The sequence below is a fragment of the Pristiophorus japonicus genome, chromosome 17 (genome assembly GCF_044704955.1).
Source record: "Pristiophorus japonicus isolate sPriJap1 chromosome 17, sPriJap1.hap1, whole genome shotgun sequence".
NCBI lineage: Eukaryota > Metazoa > Chordata > Chondrichthyes > Pristiophoridae > Pristiophorus > Pristiophorus japonicus.
Window position 1 is genome coordinate 13,203,836 of NC_091993.1, and position 22,271 is coordinate 13,226,106.

The window sequence follows — 22,271 nt, forward strand, 5'->3', positions numbered from 1 at the left end:
AGGGAAACAGGCAAGAGGAATGTTTTATACATTTATAACCTAAAAGAAAATATTTTATTTATTGCAGTCGGTATTTTGGGTTTCATGAACAGAAAAGGACCACATCAATGACATATCCAATAGATCTTTCCCTCTCTAAGATGCTAATCTAATTGCTCAAACATAGGACAAGGCTCAGCAGTGCCCAAGGTTCTGATAGATGTGGCCCTTACGGCTAAAGGGATCAGGGGGTATGGAGAGAAGGCAGGGGTGGGGTACTGAGGGAATGATCAGCCATGATCTTATTGAATGGTGGTGCAGGCTCGAAGGGCCGACTAGCCTGCTCCTGCACCTATTTTCTATGTTTCTACTTACTGTCAAATTGGCTTAAGAGCCTACAACATACATTGAGGTCAGTAATGCACGAAATGCACAACATAATGCATGAAATGTAAAACATTAAAGTATTAATATATATAGGGGTCAGATGATATACACCATGCAATTCTCAAGCAAATGAGTAAGGAATTATATAATGCTCTGACTAATATTTGTAGAAACATAGCCTGAAAAATAAAATATAGATAAAAATATTCAATAAACAGTAAAATAAGATTCAGAAAATTATAGACCAGTTAGTCTACCATTAATGGTGAGAAATACTTATTATTTTATGGGACTCTATCAATAATTTGTACGATAATACAGCACAGCTTCATTTAAGGCTCAGGATGTGTAGCATTACAGAACAAGAGGAACTAAATGCAAAATTGGGAAGTAGCCTTGCGTATCATATAGTGATTAACAACAACAACCACTTGCATTTATTTCGCACTTTTAACCGACGAAAAGGACCCAAGGCGCTTCACAGAAGTGTAATCAGACAAAAATCGTTAATTGGAATAGACTCCCGCTAAAGCAGTTAATGGTTTATCAATTAATTCATCTGAAGGAGATTGACAAGTATCTAGTGAAGAAAAAAGGTGAAGGTTATAAGATTATATATACCATAAAAAATCAAATATGCTATGGAACACTAGCCTGATGAAACAATGGGAATGCAATTACTTAGAGTTCAGTAATACAGATTTCAATGTTAATTAGTATCCTGGAGATTTGCTCCTTTATGTTAAAGGACCAAGCAGAAATTTCAGTTTTATCTTGTTAGAAGCTTTATCTTCATCAGTATGGGAAAAGTCCATAACAGTTGAAATTATCTGGCCTTAAAATCCACAATGCCATTGTGCTGCAGCAACACCAGCAGGACAGGACTTTCGCCCGCTGGTGAACTGCACTGCTGACCCGGAGAGAATTTGTGCGGTTAGCTTATTTAAATATTAAACAGCGAGCAAGAAGCACAACTCCCATGTACGGAAGTAAATTGCTGGAGGGGAAGAAATATTTTGTGTTTAAAAAGCTGCAGCAATGTAAGGTGGCAGCAGATTCTGAGAAGCACGATAGGCAGTAAGTGACATGTCTTTTCTTCTCTGGCTTTTGTCAGAACGTTTAGCTGCAGTCATTTATTACCAAATGATTCGTTTGTGCTTTCTCAAGACTTTCTCAAGACAGACTGGTGGTTCACAAAGAAAGTCACAGGCAAGCAGGGCAGAAGGAGGCATGGCCAAAATTTGGCAGAAATGATGGGAGAAATTGCCTTCTTGGCTCGTAGAGCAAAAAGGGCACCCCCTGCATTCACCAGAGCCATGTGGAGAGAGACAGGTGAGGCAGTAAATGCCACCTCTCTCACCACCAGGACGGCCGAACAGTGCTGAAAAATGCTTAATGACCTGACCAGAGAAATTAAGGTAGGACAACCTCACCTTTTCACTTTGGCCCATGAGACCCATCCCGGACAGAAGAGTCTGTTTGATCAGTATCCCTACCATTGGACTCAACACGGGATCACTGTACCACCTCCTTCATCATCGGTGCAGTGTAGCTGCAGTGTGTTCCATCTGCAGGATGCATTGTAGCAACTCATCAAGCTTACTTCAAAATGCACTTACTAGTCCTCTGACCTTTACCACTGATAAGGACAAGAACAGCAAGACTGAAGAACACCATCAGCTTCATGTCGCCGTCCTGACTTGGATATATATTGCCATTCTTTCATCATTGCTGAGTCAAAATCCTGGAATTTCCTCCCCAACATTATCAAGGGAACGTAATCAGCACAAGAATTGCAGCAATTCAAGAAAGCCCACCACCCCACCACCACCACCTTCTCAGGCCAATTAGCGATGGGCAATAAATGCGGCTTTGCCAGTGTCATCCACATCTCAAGAAAAAAATGTAAAACACTCCACTGATCACCTAAACTTCTCAAATGGAATGACAAGTCTTCAGTCACAGTGCACTGTGTACAATGCCTCACTAACTTTTCCATCTGAAACAAATATGTGGAACTTCTTACACAGGCCTTCTTGCATGTTGCCCCTTACAATCTCATGTTACATGCTCCTTCTCGCACTTGTCCTTCTAATTACATCAGCTGTCAACCGCCACCTAGTAGATTCCCTTCAAATGCTTACCTTCAACTAATGCTGTTAATATTCAGCCTTAGGTCCGTGCAGCAGAGCTGGTCTCCAGTTGTCTTGGTTATTCCTTGGCACTGGACCAAGACCTGGCTCTGTCAAGCCCGTGTAGTGGCTGGTGTGCAACGGCCACCACACGTTAAAAAAATCTAGGCACAGGCATGTTCCACCCTTCAGGATGAAGTTCTAGACCTGGAATATTAGGTCCTTCATTGAAACACTTGTGAACTCATCCCTTTTTAGCGTTGTAGCAAGTCATCCTCGATACGAGGGACTGCCTATGATGATGATAATATTCAGCCACACAATACCAGGGAGACTTCTTAGACATAAGGGAACTGAGAGACCTCAACGGACAGACTATTGAGCTTTACAGGAGATGTGGCTTTGATAACGCAGTGATTATGAGATTGGTGGACCAATGGCACATGCAAGTGAGTGGAGCTATATAGTTTGTGTTCCTGTTACAGCATTTTAAAGGAACAAGCTTACATAAAAGTCTAGACTGTCTGGGCTGGATTTTCGCAATGTTGTTGCCTGTATTTGCGCCCCGGAGGGTCGGTAATAGAGGCGGCAATGGTTTCCGGTCGGCCGGGCAGCTCCCAACATCCCGCCGGGAAATTAGTTGGCAGTTTCGCGGGGCGCAGAGCATCCCAGCCGGGAGTGTCGAGCCGGTGTACAATGCTGCCGGTTTCGACTGTGCTTTGAAATTTGTTGTGCACTCACCCTACAGCACCCCGTAGCACGCTGTGGTGGGACCGCCTGGAAAACCAAGGCTGTCCCGGCGGCAGTGAGCGATGGAATTGGTGAATGAAGTAAGTTTAATTGTTTTGTTTCGTTTTATTTTTGCTTATTGTGGGGTGTTTAAGGTATTGGGAATGTTTGATGTGTTTTTAGGTGTGATTTTGTTTTTTGCCACAGAAGCCTCTCTTCGGGCACTCCGAGGCCAGCTCTTTAGCAACGCATTTTCAGTTGCTCAGCCGGCCTTGCGCCCTAAAAGAGGTGTGCAATGTCTCCCTTAACACTCCACCCCACACTCAGGGCCCAGCTGATGAATTTTGCAGACTGAGGCACAAACTGTTCCCGGGCACAAACCTTACCGCCCTACCACCATTACCGCCCCGAAATGAGCAGAACTAAAAATCCAGCCTCGGGTATCTTATTACCCTGTCCGTGTGCTACATACCCATACTTACCTCATTTCCTCTTCCACCCATCTCCCACAGCAAGGGGGAGGGATAGGCAGTGCAAGAGGATGCTGGTGAGGAAAAGGTGAAAGTCCTTACATGTTGCTAAATGATGATGATGATAATGACGAGAATGATGATGATCATCATCATTAGGCCCATTGTAGCTCTGGGACCCTTGCTTAAACTCCATGCTTAAACATTAATAATAATAGAGTGTAATGTGGGTGCCATTTATAGTGCTCTGATTTCTGGGGAATCCAGCAAGAGGATAGAAATGAATAGCGCTTTCATGCTGCTGCATAGGAGTCATCCTCAAATGGATGAATTCCTTGAAAATGGTATTTGTGACCTGGCGTATGCAGGCTTGGATGGTTCCCTGGATGTTACATAAGTCCATGCTCACAGTTTGGAAGTTAAGAACTGTGCTGATGTTGACAGCCACAAAAAAATCTGTCCTGTTACAGGATTGGGATTGCAGGTCATTGTGTAGAAAGAAGGCAGGGCTTTCTTAGCATTGCAGAGCTCCATTCTCAGTTGTCCACACTGTTATGTTCAGAATAAATCCATAGGACTATATCGTAAACTCAAACTGTTGTGACCTTGGTCTCTTTATTCAGACTCCAGAGTGAGGAGCAGCATGGTGAATCCCCTTTTATACCTGCCTGCCCTAGGGTGCACAGGTGATCCTTAGGTTTCCCACAGGTGTGCCCTCTCATGGCAAGTCTTACATTTTGGTCAGGTTTACATACATACATAACACACACGATCTGCAGGGCCTATATACTCGCTGTGTGTGTGTGCGTGCGTGCGTGGAGGCAGTAATAGAGGATTGGACTCATTCTTCTTTGATGGTAGCTCAGTCTCTCTTGCTTCCTTCTGTTCATCTTCTCCTTCTCTATCAAGGTAGCAGAGGGAATTCACATGGGAAAAACCAGTGCTGATCTATGGTATCCCTTGCTATGGTGGGGCCAAAAATATGCTCGCGACCAGAGAGCCCCTCCCTCGGCAGTTTAAAAGTGCAACTCAGTACGCTCCAAAGCAAAATACAAATATCCAGGCAGATCTGAGGAAGGGAAAAATGTTCTCCAGACAGTAAGCACCTTCAAATGAATAATTCTGCCAAATGGGTTAGCTCTTGAGAAGACTATGCCTCAATTATCAGTGTCTAAGTTACACTAATGGAAATAATGTCCAGGGAATGAAAATGCTGGGAATTCTGACCCCGTATATCGTGCATATCATTTGCATATGTGCACCATTGAAGGTTCACATGCGAGACATGGCCTCTCCCACACAAACCAGACATTTCTGTGGGAAAAAATAAGCATGACATTGGTGGAAATGGGTGCTGCCCAAAAATACAAGCCTTAAAATTTGTTGCGCAGGCATTACACACCTATCTCGTCAAAATCAGCATAGATTTTCAGCCCTCATGTGATTTGTTAAATGAAATGGGCTTAAAAGAGAGAATTTTTTTTTTCTTGTTCCACACTTACTTTTATAAATTTCAAAACATAATTTGCAATCAAAATGGTATCTGTACCCACCATAGTTTGTAATATTCCGAAAAGCTTTTCCGCAAATATAGTTTTTTTTGTAGCTACTTTTTAAAGTTATTTCAATTAAGAAATGTTTAACTGCAGTATAAAGTTCAGTATCACACTGAAAGCCTTACCTCAACAGTGCTGTCAAGGCAAAGTTCTTCAGAAAGCTGTTAAAAAGAAAACAATTTTAGCAATCATGCTTGAGCTAAAAAATCTTTAAAGTTAAATTTTCAACAAATCAAAACCAAATTTCTGAAAATAAGTATTATATGTTATCCTCCGGTTAAGAAATGGGAGAAATGTCCATTTTCTTCAGAACTTATGGCCCACTAATGAAATTGCGGCAACGTGTGGCTTTCAAAGATGCATTTCCCGAGAATGAAAATTATAGAATTTGTTTTTGAACAGACATCATGTGGATACATCATATGAAAGATTATATACTTGAACCTAACTGTCACAAAACTAACATACATATGAATCCTGCCCATACTCTACAAAATCAGAATTTAGTGCATTTCATGACCCATTTGCAATCTTAAAATGTAAATTTATTAGGGTTTGAAATGTTGCTTCAAACAAGGATGCATTGTACAAAATTATATAATGGTTTCCAGCATAAATTTAGCAATAACGGCCTGGATTTTGCGGTCCGCGGCTAAGGAATGGTGCTTCCCGTTTATTAAACTGTCAGCTGCCCACAGAGTTTTTGTGGGTTTCTGAGCAGACACTTGCTCTCATTGGGCATCTGATCCACCGCGGCGCCCTCTACAGGAGATCTGTGGCATTTGAAACAGCAAGGCTCTTCAATCAATCAGATTGAATAATCCCCACACGCAAGCCTAAAGCAGGAAGTATAAATTAGATTTAAATCATGTACAGAAAGCAAAATAAAGAAAGGAAGAAAGATGGGAGAGAGAGAGAGAGATAAAACAGACAGACAGGAAAAGTAAAAAAATATTTATATTTTTAAATCTCCAACTCTAATTAAATTCTGAAGGAATGAGACTCCACACTTGTAAAATTAAATTTTCAGGGCCAGAGAGGTTGTTTGTAGTAATTATCACTTACCACACCATTAAAAATTCACTTACTCCTAAATGCACCAGCCCTATCTTATTCTGGCGTGTTTAGTGGGTAGGTACCGCAACTTCACACTATTAGATTGATTTCAGTGTCGAGTCTATTGGTGAGGACTGCATCTGCGCAGCCTGTGGTGGAGCAGGGTATCTGTTACAGCAGCCTCCAGATTTCCACGTTTAAATGCGTATGTGCGGACGACGGAAGTTGCTGTCCGATTTACTCCGTAATAACGATGAGCACTGTTAGCCTCACCGATATTATCAACGCAAAATCTGGGCCACTGCATCTAACACTGAAGGATTAGGGAATTTCAGCTCAGCCTCAATCTATTACATGTAAAGTGATCTAGTATTGGCAACTGCTGCCTTTTGGAAATCATGCCTGATTTTGTTCAAACCGCTCGAGTTACTCCCTTGTCCCATACTATTCACTTCTATCATTAATGCGGTAATACTTCAAAATCTTTCGTTTTGCTAAATTCACCCAGGCCAAGTCTAACTGGGAATAAAATACTAATTTTTCAATTTGACTGCACAGCTCAAATATGAGTTATTTTGACAAGGTCTTAACAAGCAAATAGATGATTTTTTAAATTCATTTTTGCCAATGTATGTTGGAGGTGTAGGAATCTTTAGTCATCATCATCATAGGCAGTCCCTCGAAGCGAGGAAGTCTTGCTTCCACGCCAAAAGGGGATGAGTTCACAGGTGTTTCAATGAAGGACCTAATATTCCAGATCCCGAATTACATCTTGAAGGATGGAAGATGCCTGTGCGTGGATTTTTTTTAACGTGTGGTGGCCGTTGCACACCAGCCACTACACGGGCTTGACAGAGCTAGGTCTTGGTCCAGCGGGAAGGATTACCCAAGACGACTGGAGACCAGCTCTGCAGCACGGACCTAGCGCACACACATATCGTAGTTTGGGCTGGCCTATGCTGCCCCTGGGCCCTCGCCTCTTCTGGGCCCCAAACTCACGCCTCTCCTGGGCCCCAGTCACTTCCCTTTACAAACTCTTGCTGCTCTTTCGCCCCGGCCTTGCCCCTCTTGCTGTGCCTGCCCGTACTGTAATCAGCGAGCTGGCTACGCAGCTGTCGCCCTCCTGCAGCAGCAGCAGTAGTACAGTGCTGTTTCTACTGACATTACATCCCTTCTCACTCATATCTATTACTTTGCTATAATTAGCAAGGAAAGGAAAATTTAGCCCCTCGTGACCATGGCTGGTAATTTCTTCAGGGCTCTGTTAGCATGACATTGGCAGAAAGTTACGGTAACTAGAGCGGGTGATGCTTGATGGAAATTCCCTGCCTATATATTATATAAAAATATAAGCTCCTCCAATGATTTAATTTAGAAACAGAGTCACAAGGAACAGGGAGGTCCCAGGTTTAATCTCCATTCTGTGCTGAGTGTGTTGATCTTAGCAGCAATGTCTTGAGGGATGCTACAAAAGGCATCAGTGCATCCGGGTTAGAAAGGGGAAAATCAACCATGGTTCTTGCTCCTGATAGTCTCGATCCAGCGACTTATGCTGGAAGTAGGCATGTGTGAATGTCAGGTGAGGGCTAAATTAAGTTTGGCTAGATATCTCTCAGTCAATTTGACTGTCAATAATCAGTGTCAAGTCTTGAATAATGGCAAGTTGGATGAGGTACCAGAGGTGCCGGAGACCTATCGAACTATACCCCAACAAACAGTCAATGCCTTCAGGAGAGGCGAGGAAGGGGGAAATAAAAGTTAAAAAAAGACAAATACTGAGTTTCAATCTTGTGGTTCTCATGGTCATAAAATCTAAGGATTAATGCAGAATTCCGATTGCTTAACAAAATTAATGCCTTGTTTCTCACTTCTAGCTATCTATTAATTATTTATTTAAATAACTACAAGTTAAGTGTGCTGAATAATTATTTTTAGGGTGCCATAGTGTTACGTCTAAAGCTAGAATAGCTTTTTAAGCTGTGTGTGCAAATAGTACTGCCTAACCAAAATCTGAGTAGAATCATCTTAACACTCATCCACTTGTGAATAAATGGCTAATTTTATCAATTAATATTTAGCACCTTCATCTATGTTTCTATCCTTCTTGAATGAAAAAGAACTCTATATGATTTAGACTAAGTGCAATGGCCTGCTTGATCAATAGTTCTGACAATTCAGAACTCCTTTGAAAAAGAAAGAACTTGCATTTATATAGCGCCTTTCATGACTTCAGGTTTATCCCAAAGTGCTTTACAGCCAATTATGTACTTTTCTGAAGAGTATTTACAGTTTTGTAATGTAGGAAACCACAGCAGCTACTATGCACACAGCAAGGTCAACAAACAGCAATGAGATAAATAACCAGAAAATCTGTTGTTTTAATGTTGATTGAGGAATAAATATTGGCCAAGATAATAGAAGAACTATCCTCCTCTTCTTTGAATAATGCCATGGGATCTTTTATGTCTACATGAGAGGATAGATAGGGGCTCAGTTTCATCTGACTATCTGACAATGCAGTACTCCCTCATGTGCTCAAGTCTCTGGAGTGGGACTTGAACTCCTGACCTTCTGACTCAAAGGCGAGGGTGCTACCACAGAGGCAAGGGTGATACCAATCATCACCCTGAAGAAGAAATCACCCTCACAGCAGGCATGCTCCTCCGGACAACACCTCTCACGAGGATCTGGATTAAGCAGTTGATGAATAATCCTGTATGTAACATTGGACTTGGATGTCTAGACCATCAAGGTGGTTGGCACAATGTAAGCTGTCCTGTTTATGTCATTCTATCTTGGTAAAGGGAGATGTTCATCATACAACTGATGAAGAAACTCAGAGGCTTGCCATTACAGTTACTGGAAGATAGTACCTGGAAGCTGGTTAAGTGACTGCCTGTTCATATACACAGGATATGGTGCTCACCACGATTGGTTGTAAAGAGAGAAGTAGCTGTCCCGGATGCTCTGCGCTCCCTAAGGAAGTGGAATCACTGTTCCATTGGGTATGGTGTGTGTCCAAGTTGTGGTCACGAGGATACTGGAAATTCAGTCACGCAAATTGTGCTACTCACCATAGCGTTCATGAGGGAATCCTGTTATCTGCTGCTTGCCTAGTGAAAACTAGCGGTGCCCACCCCATCCGACCTGCTAGAAAACGGCATCGGCAGGTGGGGGTATAAGTAAGAGAGCTAGCCACTGCTGGGAGCGGCTTGAGCTGGCCCAGGAGTGCGACCACTTCTAGAAGGGCAACTGGACTGAAGTCACTGGAGTCCAGGCAGCCCATTGGAGCGGCATCCGAGCCCGGGGGGGTGTCGAGTCCAGCGAGGGGCACTATTCGAGCTCAGCGAAGGGGCGAAGATCGAGCCCAGCAAGGGGCAGCGCAGCATTTAATATCAGCGGGGTCATGACCAAAGAACGCGCAGCATTTAACAGTGGTGGGGTCATGGCCCAGGAGCGGCGCAGCTGTTAACAGCAGCGGGCTGTTAACTGCTGCGCCGCTCCTGGGTCACGAGGGACTGCCTATTACTACTATTAGTGAAGACTCATACTCACACGCCTCAGTTGTTTAATAACCAGCTAGTTTCTACCTCTTTCAAAGGTGGGCATGCAAGGGGATACAGTCTCTTTGTGGTCAAATTGGATCCAAGATGGCAAAGTTGGTGACATTAGATTGCAACCGAATCAACCCTCTAATAGAGAATCAGTAATCTGTTGTCTGAGCCAGGAAGTTACGCCATAATCCAGGGCACTGTTGATGATTGACCAGCCAACCTGACTCACTAATGGGACCTGAAGGGGTTGACCGGTTGCCATTTGAGCTCCAGATAACCCTGCAAGCCAATGTCCCAATGGATGGAGTAGCAGAACAGGCAATACAATGCTAACCATCATGCTGTGCTGTTAGAATCCTCACTCTAAATGCAATGTTTTCTTCTGATTTTTTTTATACCCTCTTGAAAAAGATAAGTTAAAGTTTTTATTTTTTTGCAACGATTAGTTAGTTAGGGGTCTTGGTAATGTTTTTGGAATGCTTTTTTGAATTTTTTTTCCCTCTCTCTTGCAGCACAAACGACCCCGCACTGAAGTTGGCGAAACTCACGTTTTGCGCCGCAAATAATCGTGGAATGCCTCCCTTTGCAAGCAGACCCCAAAGGCCTAAAGTTCGTCCTAAAATGTTCACGTATCACTACTGTTTTTGCCCAATAATCCCAAAACTTGAAAATCCAGCCCTATACTAAATAGTGATGTACTACATAGTAAGGTATGCTGGAATCTAGTACAGTTAAATCATAGCAGTTAGATAAAAAAAGGTTTCATGTCATAAACACGAATCAACAGTGATGGCATTGATTAATGTTACTGGACTGCTTTGTACTGAGACGTAAAGACCTGAAATACTCATCATTTGTATGCTTTGGCCAAATTGAGCATTAGAGTGCCAAATGACCAAGATAGCGTAGGAGCACAGGAATCCCAAATGTCAAGCCACATTTGACAAAAGCAGATCAGAATGTGGCTTGCATATTTAAATGTAATTGTTCTTGCCCCAAATAATTGAATATTTAGTTTATCGGGAGCAAACATTTATCACTGTTAAACCTATATTGAAATGTGTGGAGTAGTATAAACATTACTCTGAAATAACTCAGATGTTTAGATATCATATTTTTGTGTGATAATTGGGCAATAAAATTAGTGACGCAGGCCTTTCCTTGGGGGTTCTCCTGCTCTGAAGCTGTAACTTCAGCGGAAGTTTGGCAGAAGCACTATTTACCACACAGAGTTTCCACCGAAGTTACGGCAGCTGGCAGGAGAAGCCCCGAGGAAATGTACCCCAACACTCCAAATGGCTGTCTTTGGCTTTATTTTCATGCAGTTATGTAGTGATCATAAAAATTACAGCTGACTGGTAAGACATTTGTGGTAAAACATCCCTGCAATGTTTTTACCTTTCTGCTGGGATGTATTAGTAATGCATCAGCATTCTTCATTTGTGTAAGAAAACCTGGAACAAAAAAAATACATGATTTTAAAAATAATGTTCAGATAAACAAACTATAAAATATTATGACAAGATTTAGAAAAAAAAATCTTGCATTTATATGGTGCGTAATCACGTTTCCAGAACATCCCAAAGTGCTTCACATCTAATTAATTACTTCTCGAAATATAGTCACTGTTGTTATGTCGGAAATGCAGCAGCCAATTTGTACACAGGAAGGTTCCATAAAGAGCAATGAGATGAGTGGCCAGTTTAACTGTTTTCAGTGATGCAGGTTTAAGAACGAATGTTGTCCAGATCACCAGGAGAACTTGCTGCACTTCTTTCAATAATACCATGAAATATTTTACATCCATCTGAACAAGAAGATGGGGCATCAATTTAACGTCTCAACTGAAGACGGGACATCTAATGAAGCAGAAGTTCCTCAGTGTTGCATTGAAGTATCGGCTCAGATTATGTGCTCAATTTCTGGATAGGGCTTGAACTTACAACCTCTGAAGCGTGAGTGCTAACAACTGAGCCAAAGTGACATATAAGGGTAAATTCACCAATTGCATGCTCCCAGTAAGGAGCCATTCTTGGAGGGAACATGGATCAAATATAGGGCTGTAACAAAGCAGCACTGCTTCTCCAACCTACACACCATTTGAGCAAAGTTTGTTGTTGTGAGAAAATAATTTACATTTATTATTGTAGTCCACAAGACTTGCGATCTTGAGAATATTTGTGCTCTTCTATTTTCAATTTAAATCTTTACCATTTTTAAGAGTTGACTCCTCACCAAATATAACTACTGCCTGCAACATGGGTGTTTCTTTGAAGCCCTACACATTTCATCATTTCATGCATTCACTAAATAACTCATCCCTCATTATACTTCACACCTCAACTATAAAACCATTCCTGAAAATGTATATATGTTAAATAACGCACACTGGCTGAGTCTTGAAGGGAGCGTAGCGTAGGTTTACCAGAATGATACCTGGACTCCAGGGGTTAAATTTACGAGGAGAGATTACATAAACCAGGGTGTATTCCCTGGAATTTAGATGGTTAAGGAGTGATTTAATCGAAGTTTTCAATATATTAAGGAGAACAGATAGGATAGGATACATTCCCGTTTGTTGGTAAGTGTAGGACTATGGGGCATAGTTTAAAAATGACAGCCAGACCTTTCAGGAGTGAAATTAGGAAATATTTCTATACACAAAGGGTGGTAGACATTTGGAACTCTCTTCCGCAACGGGAATTGATGCTAGATCAATTGTTAATTTGAAATCTGAGATCGATAGATTTTTGTTAATCAAAGGTTAATGGGTTGATGGTGGATAGGCAATGGCAAATATTTAAAGATCACATGGATGAACTTCAACAATTGTACATCCCTGTCTGGCGTAAAAATAAAACGGGGAAGGTGGCTCAACCGTGGCTAACAAGGGAAATTAAGGATAGTGTTAAATCCAAGGAAGAGGTATATAAATTGGCCAGAAAAAACATCAAACCTGAGGACTGGAAGAATTTTGTAATACAGCAGAGGAGGACAAAGGGTTTAATTAGGAGGGAGAAAATAGAATATGAGAGGAAGCTTGCTGGGAACATAAAAACTGACTGCAAAAGCTTCTATAGATATATGAAGAGAAAAAGATTTGTGAAAACAAACGTAGGTCCCTTGCAGTCAGATTCAGGTGAATTTATAATGGGGAACAAAGAAATGGCGGACCAGTTAAACAAATATTTTGGTTCTGTTTTCACGAAGGAAGACACAAATAACCTTCTGGAAATACTAGGGGACAGAGGGTCTAGTGAGAAGGAGAAACTGAAGGATATCCTTATAAAGTGGGAAATTGTGTTAGGGAAATTGATGGGATTGAAGGCCAATAAATCCCCGGGGCCTGATAGTCTGCATCCCAGAGTACTTAAGGAACTGGCCATAGAAATAGTGGATGCATTGGTGATCATTTTCCAACAGTCTGTCGACTGTGGATCAGTTCCTCTTGACTGGAGGATAGCTAATGTAACACCACTGTTTAAAAAAGGAGGGAGCAAGAAAACGGGTAATTATAGGCCGGTTAGACTGACATCAGTAGTAGGGAAAATGTTGGAATCAATTATTAAAGATGTAATAGCAGTGTATTTGGAAAGCAGTGACAGGATAGGTCCAAGTCAGCATGGATTTATGAAAGGGAAATCATGCTTGACAAATCTTCTGGAATTTTTTGAGGATGTAACTAATAGAGTGGACAAGGGAGAACCAGTGGATGTGGTGTATTTGGACTTTCAAAAGGCTTTTGACAAGGTCCCACACAAAAGATTGGTGTGCAAAATCAAAGCACATGGTATTGGGGGTAATGTACTGACGTGGATAGAGAAGTGGTTGGCAGACAGGAAGCAGAGAGTCGGGATAAACGGGTCCTTTTCAGAATGGCAGGCAGTGACTAGTGGAATACCGCAGGGCTCAGTGCTGGGACCCCAGCTCTTTACAATATACAATAATGATTTAGATGAAGGAATTGAATGTAATATCTCCAAGTTTGCAGATGACACTAAGCTGGGTGGTGATATGAGCTGTGAGGAGGACACTAAAAAGCTGCAGGGTGACTTGGACAGGTTAGGTGAGTGGACAAATGCATGGCAGATGCAGTATAATGTGGATAAATGTGAGGTTATCCACTTTGGGGGCAAAAACATAAAGGCAGAATATTATCTGAATGGCGGCAGATTAGGAAAGGGGGAGGTGCAATGAGACCTGAGTGTCATGGTACATCAGTCATTGAAAGTTGGCATGTAGGTACAGCAGGCAGTGAAGAAGGCAAATGGTATGTTGGCCTTCATAGCTAGGAGATTTGAGTATAGGAGTGGGGAGGTCTTACAGTTGTACAGGGCTTTGGTGAGGCCTCACCTGGAATATTGTGTTCAGTTTTAGTCTCCTAAACTGAGGAAGGACGTTCTTGCTATTGAGGGAATGCAGCGAAGGTTCACCAGACTGATTCCCGGGATGGCGGACTGACATATGAGGCGAGACTGGATCAACTGGGCCTTTATACACTGGAGTTTAGAAGGATAAGAGGGGATCTCATAGAAACTTACAAGATTCTGACAGGACTGGACAGGTCATATGTGAGAAGAATGTTCCCAATGTTGGGGAAGTCCAGAACCAGGGGACACAGTCTTAGGATAAGGGGTAGGCCATTTAGGTCTGAGATGAGGAGAAACTTCTTCACTCAGAGAGTTGTTAACCTGTGGAATTCCCGACCACAGAGAGTTGTTGATGCAAGTTCATTGGATATATTCAAGAGGGAGTTAGATATGGCCCTTGCGGCGAAAGGGATCAAGGGGTATGGAGAGAAAGCAGGAAAGGGGTACTGAGGGAATGATCAACCATGATCTTATTGAATGGTGGTGCAGGCTCGAAGGGCCGAATGGCCTACTCCTGCACCTATTTTCTATGTTTCTATGTTTCTAGCAAGGAATATGGGGCAAAGGTGATATAAGGAGTTAGGTCACAGATCAGCCATGATCTCACTGAATGACAGAACAGGCTCGAGGTGCTAAATGGCTCACTCCTGTTTCTATGTTCCGAGGCTCCTATGTCTTCCTCCCTCTCCTCCATCTCACAACCACCCCATGCTGGATACAATTCCTACTGCAGACATCAGATACAATTCCTGGTACAAGCAGCTGAAATCTATATATTCACAATCAACTATCACATTCTGGAGATATTGTCTGACCTCTCAACTATACTTCCAACCTAGAAAACTGCCAAAACTGACTATGACACAAACCAAAAAAAGCTGACAGCAACCAATAAAGGCCTATTACGTTGAAAGCGCAATGGGGTACTGGCTTGACATAGCTTAAGCTGACTATCCAACATTACATTAGTATAACGGAAGATCGCAGCAAAAATTGTCGCATTTTCTCTCAATTCTTGCAGATAAGTTTCAGGTTATTGTGGCTATATATTGGTACTTGCTGCTGCTAAATCTAATTGTTAAATTATTTTATTATTTATGCAGTTGTTAGTGACAGAGACACTCTTCTCACCATACTCCCAGTTTAAAGAGCCACTGTTCTTCCATCTTCCACTCCCCCTCTAGTTCATGAAGACTCCCTGCTTCCCAGCACTGCTCACTTCATGGAGGCAAGCTCCCTCTACCGATTTGCCCCTCACAACCACTCACAACACATACTTGCTGCAGCTGCTGCTGTGGTGCTCAGTGATCCAGCTGCACGCTGTGGTGGAAACTCCTGATTTCCTATAACTAGTGTCAGATCAGAAATTCCTAACCATTCTCCTCAAGCATCAGTTAGATTTGTTACAATTTAATACAGGCAGATAGTACGCTTTTGTTTGATGTCACTTCTAGTCACCATCTTTGTTTCTTTTAGCATACAAACAAAGCTTAATCCTCTACATCAGAAACATCAGGTAGGAGTCAGGACTTCATGGGGTGACCTTAGAGCATGGGAAATTTAAATCCCCACAGATTTTTATCTGCATGCGTGAACACTGGATGCAAAACACAGATGGTTGGAATTTAAGTACTTCACGCAAATGCCATATCGAAGAATATAATAAAAATCAAATAGCGAGCCCATTTAGCTCGTCTTTTCATAGAAACCTATGGGTCATCCCATCACAGCATCTTAAGTAGAAGGCTTTTGCCTCCACTACCTTACACAAAAGATAATTTCACATATTATTCACTCTCTGTGAAGAAGTGCTTCCTGACTTCAGTTCTGAACTTTGTACCATTGTGTCCTTGTTCAGCAGTTGTGCTGTAAGTTGAAAATTAATTAATTGGATGTGGGTGCCAGCATTTATTGCCTTTGAAAAGGTGGTGGTGAGCCGCCTTCTTGAACCGCTGCAGTCCATGAGGCGAAGGTATGCCCACAGTGCTGTTAGGGAGGGAGTTCCAGGATTTTGACCTAGCAACAATGAAGGAACGGTGAAATATTTCAAAGTCAGGATGGTGTGTGACTTGGAGGGAAACGTGGAGGTGGTGGTGTTCCCATGTACTTGCTGCCCTTGTCCTTCTAGGTGGTAGACGTGGCGGGTTTTGGATACTGTCGAAGAAGTCTTGGCGAGTTGCTGCAGTGCACCTTGTAGATGGCACACAATGCAGCCACAGTGGGCCGGTGGTGGAGAGAGTGAATGTTTAAGGTGGTGGATGGGGTGCCAATCAAGCAAGCTACTTTGTCCTGGATGGTGTCAAGCATCTTGAGTGTTGCTGGATCTGTACTCATGCAGGTGAATGGAGAGCATTCCAACACACTCCTGACTTATACCTTGTAGATGATGGAAAGGCTTTGGGGAGTCAGAAGGCGAGTCAATCGCCGCAAAATGTCCATTTTTGGCCTGTTCTTGTAGCCACAGTATTTGTAAGGCTGATCAATGGTGACCCCAAGATGTTGATGTTGGGGATTCGACAATTGTAATGCCATTGAATGTCATGGGGTGGTGGCTAGACTCTCTCTTGTTGGAGATGGTCATTGCCTGGCAGTTTTGTGACGTGAATGTTACTTGCCAGTTATCAGCCCAAGCTTGAATGTTTTCCAGGTCTTGCTGCATGCGGGCATGGACTGCTTCATTATCTGGGGAGGTGTGAATGGAACTGAACACTTTAGCTCAATAAGATCCACGCTCATTTGCCTCCTTTCAATGACTGAACATGTTAATTGTTGAATCTACTCCCACTCCTCGATCTCTCTCAGTCTTCCCCCTCATCAGTTCAACAGCATTCGTTAAGTATGTCCCCTAAACCACAGTTCATACTCTCATATGTCTATTGCAACGAAACTTCACTCCCCCCTTAAGGAAAGTTCAAATTGAGCTTTTATTTTCCATGATTGTTAAAATGTTAAAATGTAAGTCAAATGTTTAACTATATTGTTTCAAATTAATTTCTGGCTAACCTTACTTGGATTATGACAATTTGTAAAATTAGGAGTTTATTACAGTGGTTGCAATGGGATGCAAACATGAGTGTATGTGGTACACAAATGGCTTAATCGTCCAATGCCAAATCTGCCTTGACCTCTCACCCACTACTCTTGGATCATCCTATCGGCCGAAGGTAATCTCATGCGTGCCTTTGTCACCTCCAATTACTTCAATGCTTTCCAGGCCATCCTCCCGTCTTCCATCTTTGTAAACTTCAGCACACCCAAAACTCTGCTCCTTGTATCCCACTCTTCACCAAATCCTGTTGAATCATTACTTGCATCCCCGCTGATCTACATTGGCTTCTCCTCTCCGCTTCCGCCTCCCCGCCCACCTCCCCACCCCGCATGCGTGAAGTTTAAAAGTCTCATCCTATGTTTTAACCGTCCAAGGCCTTGCTGCTCCATTATATCTCCGTCAACTCTTCCAGCTCATGTATACTGATGAAACATCTCTCTCGACACCTCCACTACCTCTGCGCTATCAGAGCTAGTCCTGGTTGAGCTGCAACTTCCTCCAGCTAAACAGTGGGACGACGGAAGCCGTTATCTTTGTCCCTCCCCTCCACCACAAATTTCACTCCCTTGCCACTGACTCCGTCTCCCAGCCTAACTATTGTCTCAGGCTGAATCAAACTGCTGCTCTGACCCCATCTTCTTGTGAACCCTCCCCTTTGCGCTACTGTTAGTGGCTGTGTCTTCTGTCACCTAGGTCCCACTCTCTGGAAATCCTTCCCTAAAGCCCTTAACAACTCCACAACCCTTTCCTCCTAAAATCTACCTGTCTGACCAATGACTTGGTCTCCCCACCTACTCTCTTCTTCATTTGGCTCAGTGTCTCTATTTTTTCTCAGACCTCTGTGAAGCACCTTGGGATGTATTTCCACATTAAGGGAGCAATATAAATACAAGTTGCTGCTGTTGTAAAACAATACTAAAATAGACACAAACTAGTTACTAGTTACTTGATGGTGTTTGCAAATTATGGACTTTGATCTTAGGTTGACTGGGCTTATCCGGCAGGATCTTTGAGGAATATTTTTCCAATCGGGAGGCAAACTGATCGATTGTTTGACCTATGTCAACGAGAACCTCCATCTGGAAAGGTGCACGTTCACAAACATATTGTGACATCGATTCACAGGAATTAAACGTGGCAGGCTGAATACTCCTTTTAAAGTCATCTTCATCAGGGAGTAGCTCTGGCCAATCCGTCTGCAACATAAGAAAGATAAATGTCACAAACTAAAACAAATATCTTAGATTAAATATTTTCAACTGCATAATTTAATATTTTTTGTATAGTCATGTTAAATCAAACAACAACAACAATAACTTGTATTATATAGCGCCTTTAACGTTGTGAAGCGTCCCAAGGCACTTCACAGGAGTATTATGAGACAAAACATTTAACACCGAGCCACATAAGGAGAAATTAGGACAGGTGACCAAAAGCTTGTTCAAAGAGGTAGGTTGTAAGGAATGGTAGAGAGGCGGAGAGGTTTGGGCAGGGAGTTCCAGAGCTTAAGGCCTAGACAACAGAAGGCACAGCCATCAATGGTTGAGCGATTATAATCAGGGATACGCAAGAGGGTAGAATTAGAGAAGCGCAGATATCTCAGGGGGGTTGTGGGGATGAAGGAGATTACAGAGATAGGAAGGGGCAAGACCATGGAAGGATTTGAAAACATTGATGAGAATTTTGAAATCGAGGTGTTGTCTAACCGGGAGCCAATGTAGGTCAGTGCCCTCCAGTGTGCCAGTGCAGCCTTCGGCTGCCTGAGGAAAAGAGTGTTCGAAGACTAGGCCCTCAAATCTGCCACCAAGCTCATGGGCTACAGGGCTGTAGTAATACCCGCCCTCCTGTATGGCTCAGAGACATGGACCATGTACAGTAGACACCTCAAGTCGCTGGAGAAATACCACCAACGATGTCTCCGCAAGATCCTGCAAATCCCCTGGGAGGACAGATGCACCAACGTTAGCATCATTGACCAGGCCAATATCTCCAGCATTGAAGCACTGACCACACTTGATCAGCTCCGCTGGGCAGGCCACATCGTACGCATGCCAGACATGAGACTCCCAAAGCAAGAACTCCATCACGGCAAACGAACCAAAGAATGGTCTGAGGAAACGTTACAAGGACACCCTCAAAGCCTCCCTGATAAAGTGCAACATCCCCACTGACATCTGGGAGTCCCTGGCCAAAGACCGCCCTAAGTGGAGGAACTGCATCCGGGAGGGCGCTGAGTACCTCGAGTCTCATTGCCGAGAGCGTGCAGAAATCAAGCGCAGGCAGCGGAAAGAGCGTGGGGCAAACCAGTCCCACCCACCCTTTCCCTCAACGACTATCTATCCCACCTGTGACAGGGACTGTAGTTCTTGTATTGGATTGTTCAGCCATCTAAAGACTCATTTTTAGAGTGGAAGCAAGTCTTCCTCGATTCCGAGGGACTGCCTATGATGATGATGATGATGGGTGAGCGGGACTTGGTGCGAGTTAGGACACGAGCAGCCGAGTTTTGGATCACCTCACGTTTACGTACAGTAGAATGTGGGAGGCCAGCCAGGAGTGCGTTGGAATAGTCGAGTCCAGAGGTAACAAAGGTATGAATAAGGGTTTCAGCAGCAGATGAGCTGAGGCAAGGGAGGAGATGGCTGATGTTACGGAGATGGAAATAGGCTATCTTAGTTATGCTAGGGATATGTGGTCAAAAGCCAATTTGAGAATCAAATCTGACCCCGAAGTTGTGAACAGTGTGGTTCAGCCTCAGACAGAAGTTGGGGAGAGGGATGGAGTCAGTGGCCAGGAAACGGAATTTGTGGCGAGGACCAAAAACAAGGGCTTCGGTCTTACCAATATTTAATTGGAGAAAATTTCTGCTCATCCAGTACTGGATGTCGGACAAGCAGTCTGACAATTTAAAGACCGTGGAGGGGTCAAGAGAAGTGGTAGTGAGGTAGAGCTGGGTGGCAACTGCATACATGTGAAAACTGACACTGTGTTTTCAGATGAGGTCGCCAAGGGGCAATATGTAGAGGAGAAATAGGAGCAGGCAAGAATAGATCCTTGGGGGACAGCAGAGGTAACGATGTATAAGCAGCAAGAGAAGCCGTTGCAGGTGATTTTCTGCCTACAATTAGATAGATAAGTGTTATGTCTTTAATACTCTTATGAATGACTCCATGAGGTCTAGTATTGTACTTGAACTGTTGTGTCCTGAGTCCCATTTATTGTAACTCCAGAGTGAGTCTCAAGCATGGTGGGCAGCCTTTTATACTCTTTTTTTGAGGAGAGGGGTGACGATGGCAGATTTGAGGGAGAAGAGGACAATACCTGAAGAGAACGAACCGCTAACAAAATGTTGGCTAACATGGGAGCCAGAAAAGGAAGTTGGATGGTCAGCAGTTTGGTGGGAATAGGGTCAAGGGAGCAGGAAGTGGGTATTATGGACAAGATGAGCTCGGAGAGGTCATGAGGAGGGATCAAAGAGAAACTGGAGAAAGGTGTGAGGTCAGGGCCAGGTCAGGGGGGGATCCTTCGAGGAAGTTTGGCCCAGTGGGCTAGGGGAAGAAAGGGGAAGAGGCAGAGCCTGCTGAAAGGATGATCTTAATCTTAGAGACAAAGAAGTCCATGAGCTCATCACACTTATTGCCGGAGGTGAGGATGGAGACTGGGGAGAGGGGTTTACGAAGACAGTTGACAGTGGAGAATAGAAGCCAGGGTTTATCTTTACATTCCAGAATGATTCTGGAAGAGTGAGCAATTTTGGCAGATGAGAGCAGGACCCTATAATGCTTTATGTGGTCCAGCCAGATCTGGCGGTGAATGGCCAAACCAGTTGTCCACCATATCCGTTCAAGTCTGCGTCCCTTGGACTTAAGGGAGCGAAGATCAGGGCTGTACCAGGGGGAATGGCCAGGATGAGAGAGAGTAATTGTTTTAATAGGGACTTAGGCATCAAAGGTGGTGATGAGGGTGTGACTGAGCAGATCGGTAGCTACAGAAATATCATGGTGAATGGAGGACCAAAGGCCGAACAGCTGGAGCAGTTGTAAGAGAGTCTCGGGAGAGTCCAGGGGCGGACACAGAAGGAGGTAGGGTTGGCGGGGGGGGGGGGATACGAGGAAGTGGTCAGAGACGGCCTTATCTGCGATTGACACGATGGAAGTAGCAAGGCCACGAGAGATCGCAAGGTCAAGGGGGTGGCCATAAATATGGGTTGGGGAGTTTACATGGAGGGAGAGGTTAAGGGAAGATAGAAGGCTAATGAACTCAGAGGAGAGCATGATGAATTGAGAGGGAGGCCCAAATCACCGAGGATGAGAAGTTGCTCGGTGCAGAGGCTGAGGGAAGAAATATCGGTAATAACATTTTTATGGTACTTGGGTGGTCGGTGGAGAATGAGAATTTTAAATGAGAGGTGAGAGGGGTGGAATAAGGTGAGATGCTGAAAGGAGGAGAAAGTGGCAGAGGAGTAGGGGGACAGACCATGGTGTGATTTGCTGATGAGAGCCACACCGACACCACGGCGGTCTGAGTGGGGCAAGTGGTAGAAGGCATAGCCAGGCAGGGAGACCTCATTTAAGGGTAAGGTGTCATCGCCCCTCAAGTTTCTGTCAGGGCCATGATGTCGATGCAATCATCCACGATAAGCTCATGGATGGCAAGTGCGTTGTTCGCAAACGAATGGACATTCTGGAGGGAAATCAGGAATAAATTGATTTCCAGTTTTGGCAGATTTTGACTAAGAAAATGTTTTCTCAATAATTCTTCTATTTATGCGCAGTTCTCAATAGTATTTACATGATCTTTCCAATTCTTCATGTTACTTTTAAAACCCTCAATGACAATAGTGATCAAGTGCTAGTGCTCAGATGCTCGTGATGCTTTTAAGCAATCTCACTGGCCAATAGTAATCACGATTGTTCCATTTGTGTTACTTTCTAGCATTCTCATTGAGTCAGGTAGAAGCATACAATTGCCCTATGTTTGATTTACAGG

At 43.4% G+C, this 22,271-nt stretch overlaps 1 protein-coding gene across 4 annotated transcripts in view; it reads right to left on the reverse strand.

The window, feature by feature from the left end:
• The window catches only part of LOC139227553 (protein FAM227B-like), a 408,664-nt gene that overhangs the window by 374,389 nt on the left and 12,004 nt on the right, over nt 1-22,271 (reverse strand). For all 4 annotated transcript variants that reach the window (XM_070858392.1, XM_070858391.1, XM_070858390.1 and 1 more), the window contains exons 3-5: nt 18,229-18,478; nt 11,262-11,317; nt 5,379-5,414 (exon numbers count right to left, since the gene is read on the reverse strand). In XM_070858392.1, coding sequence (XP_070714493.1) covers nt 5,379-5,414; nt 11,262-11,317; nt 18,229-18,478 — 342 coding nt within the window. The remainder of the gene's footprint in view (nt 1-5,378; nt 5,415-11,261; nt 11,318-18,228; nt 18,479-22,271) is intronic.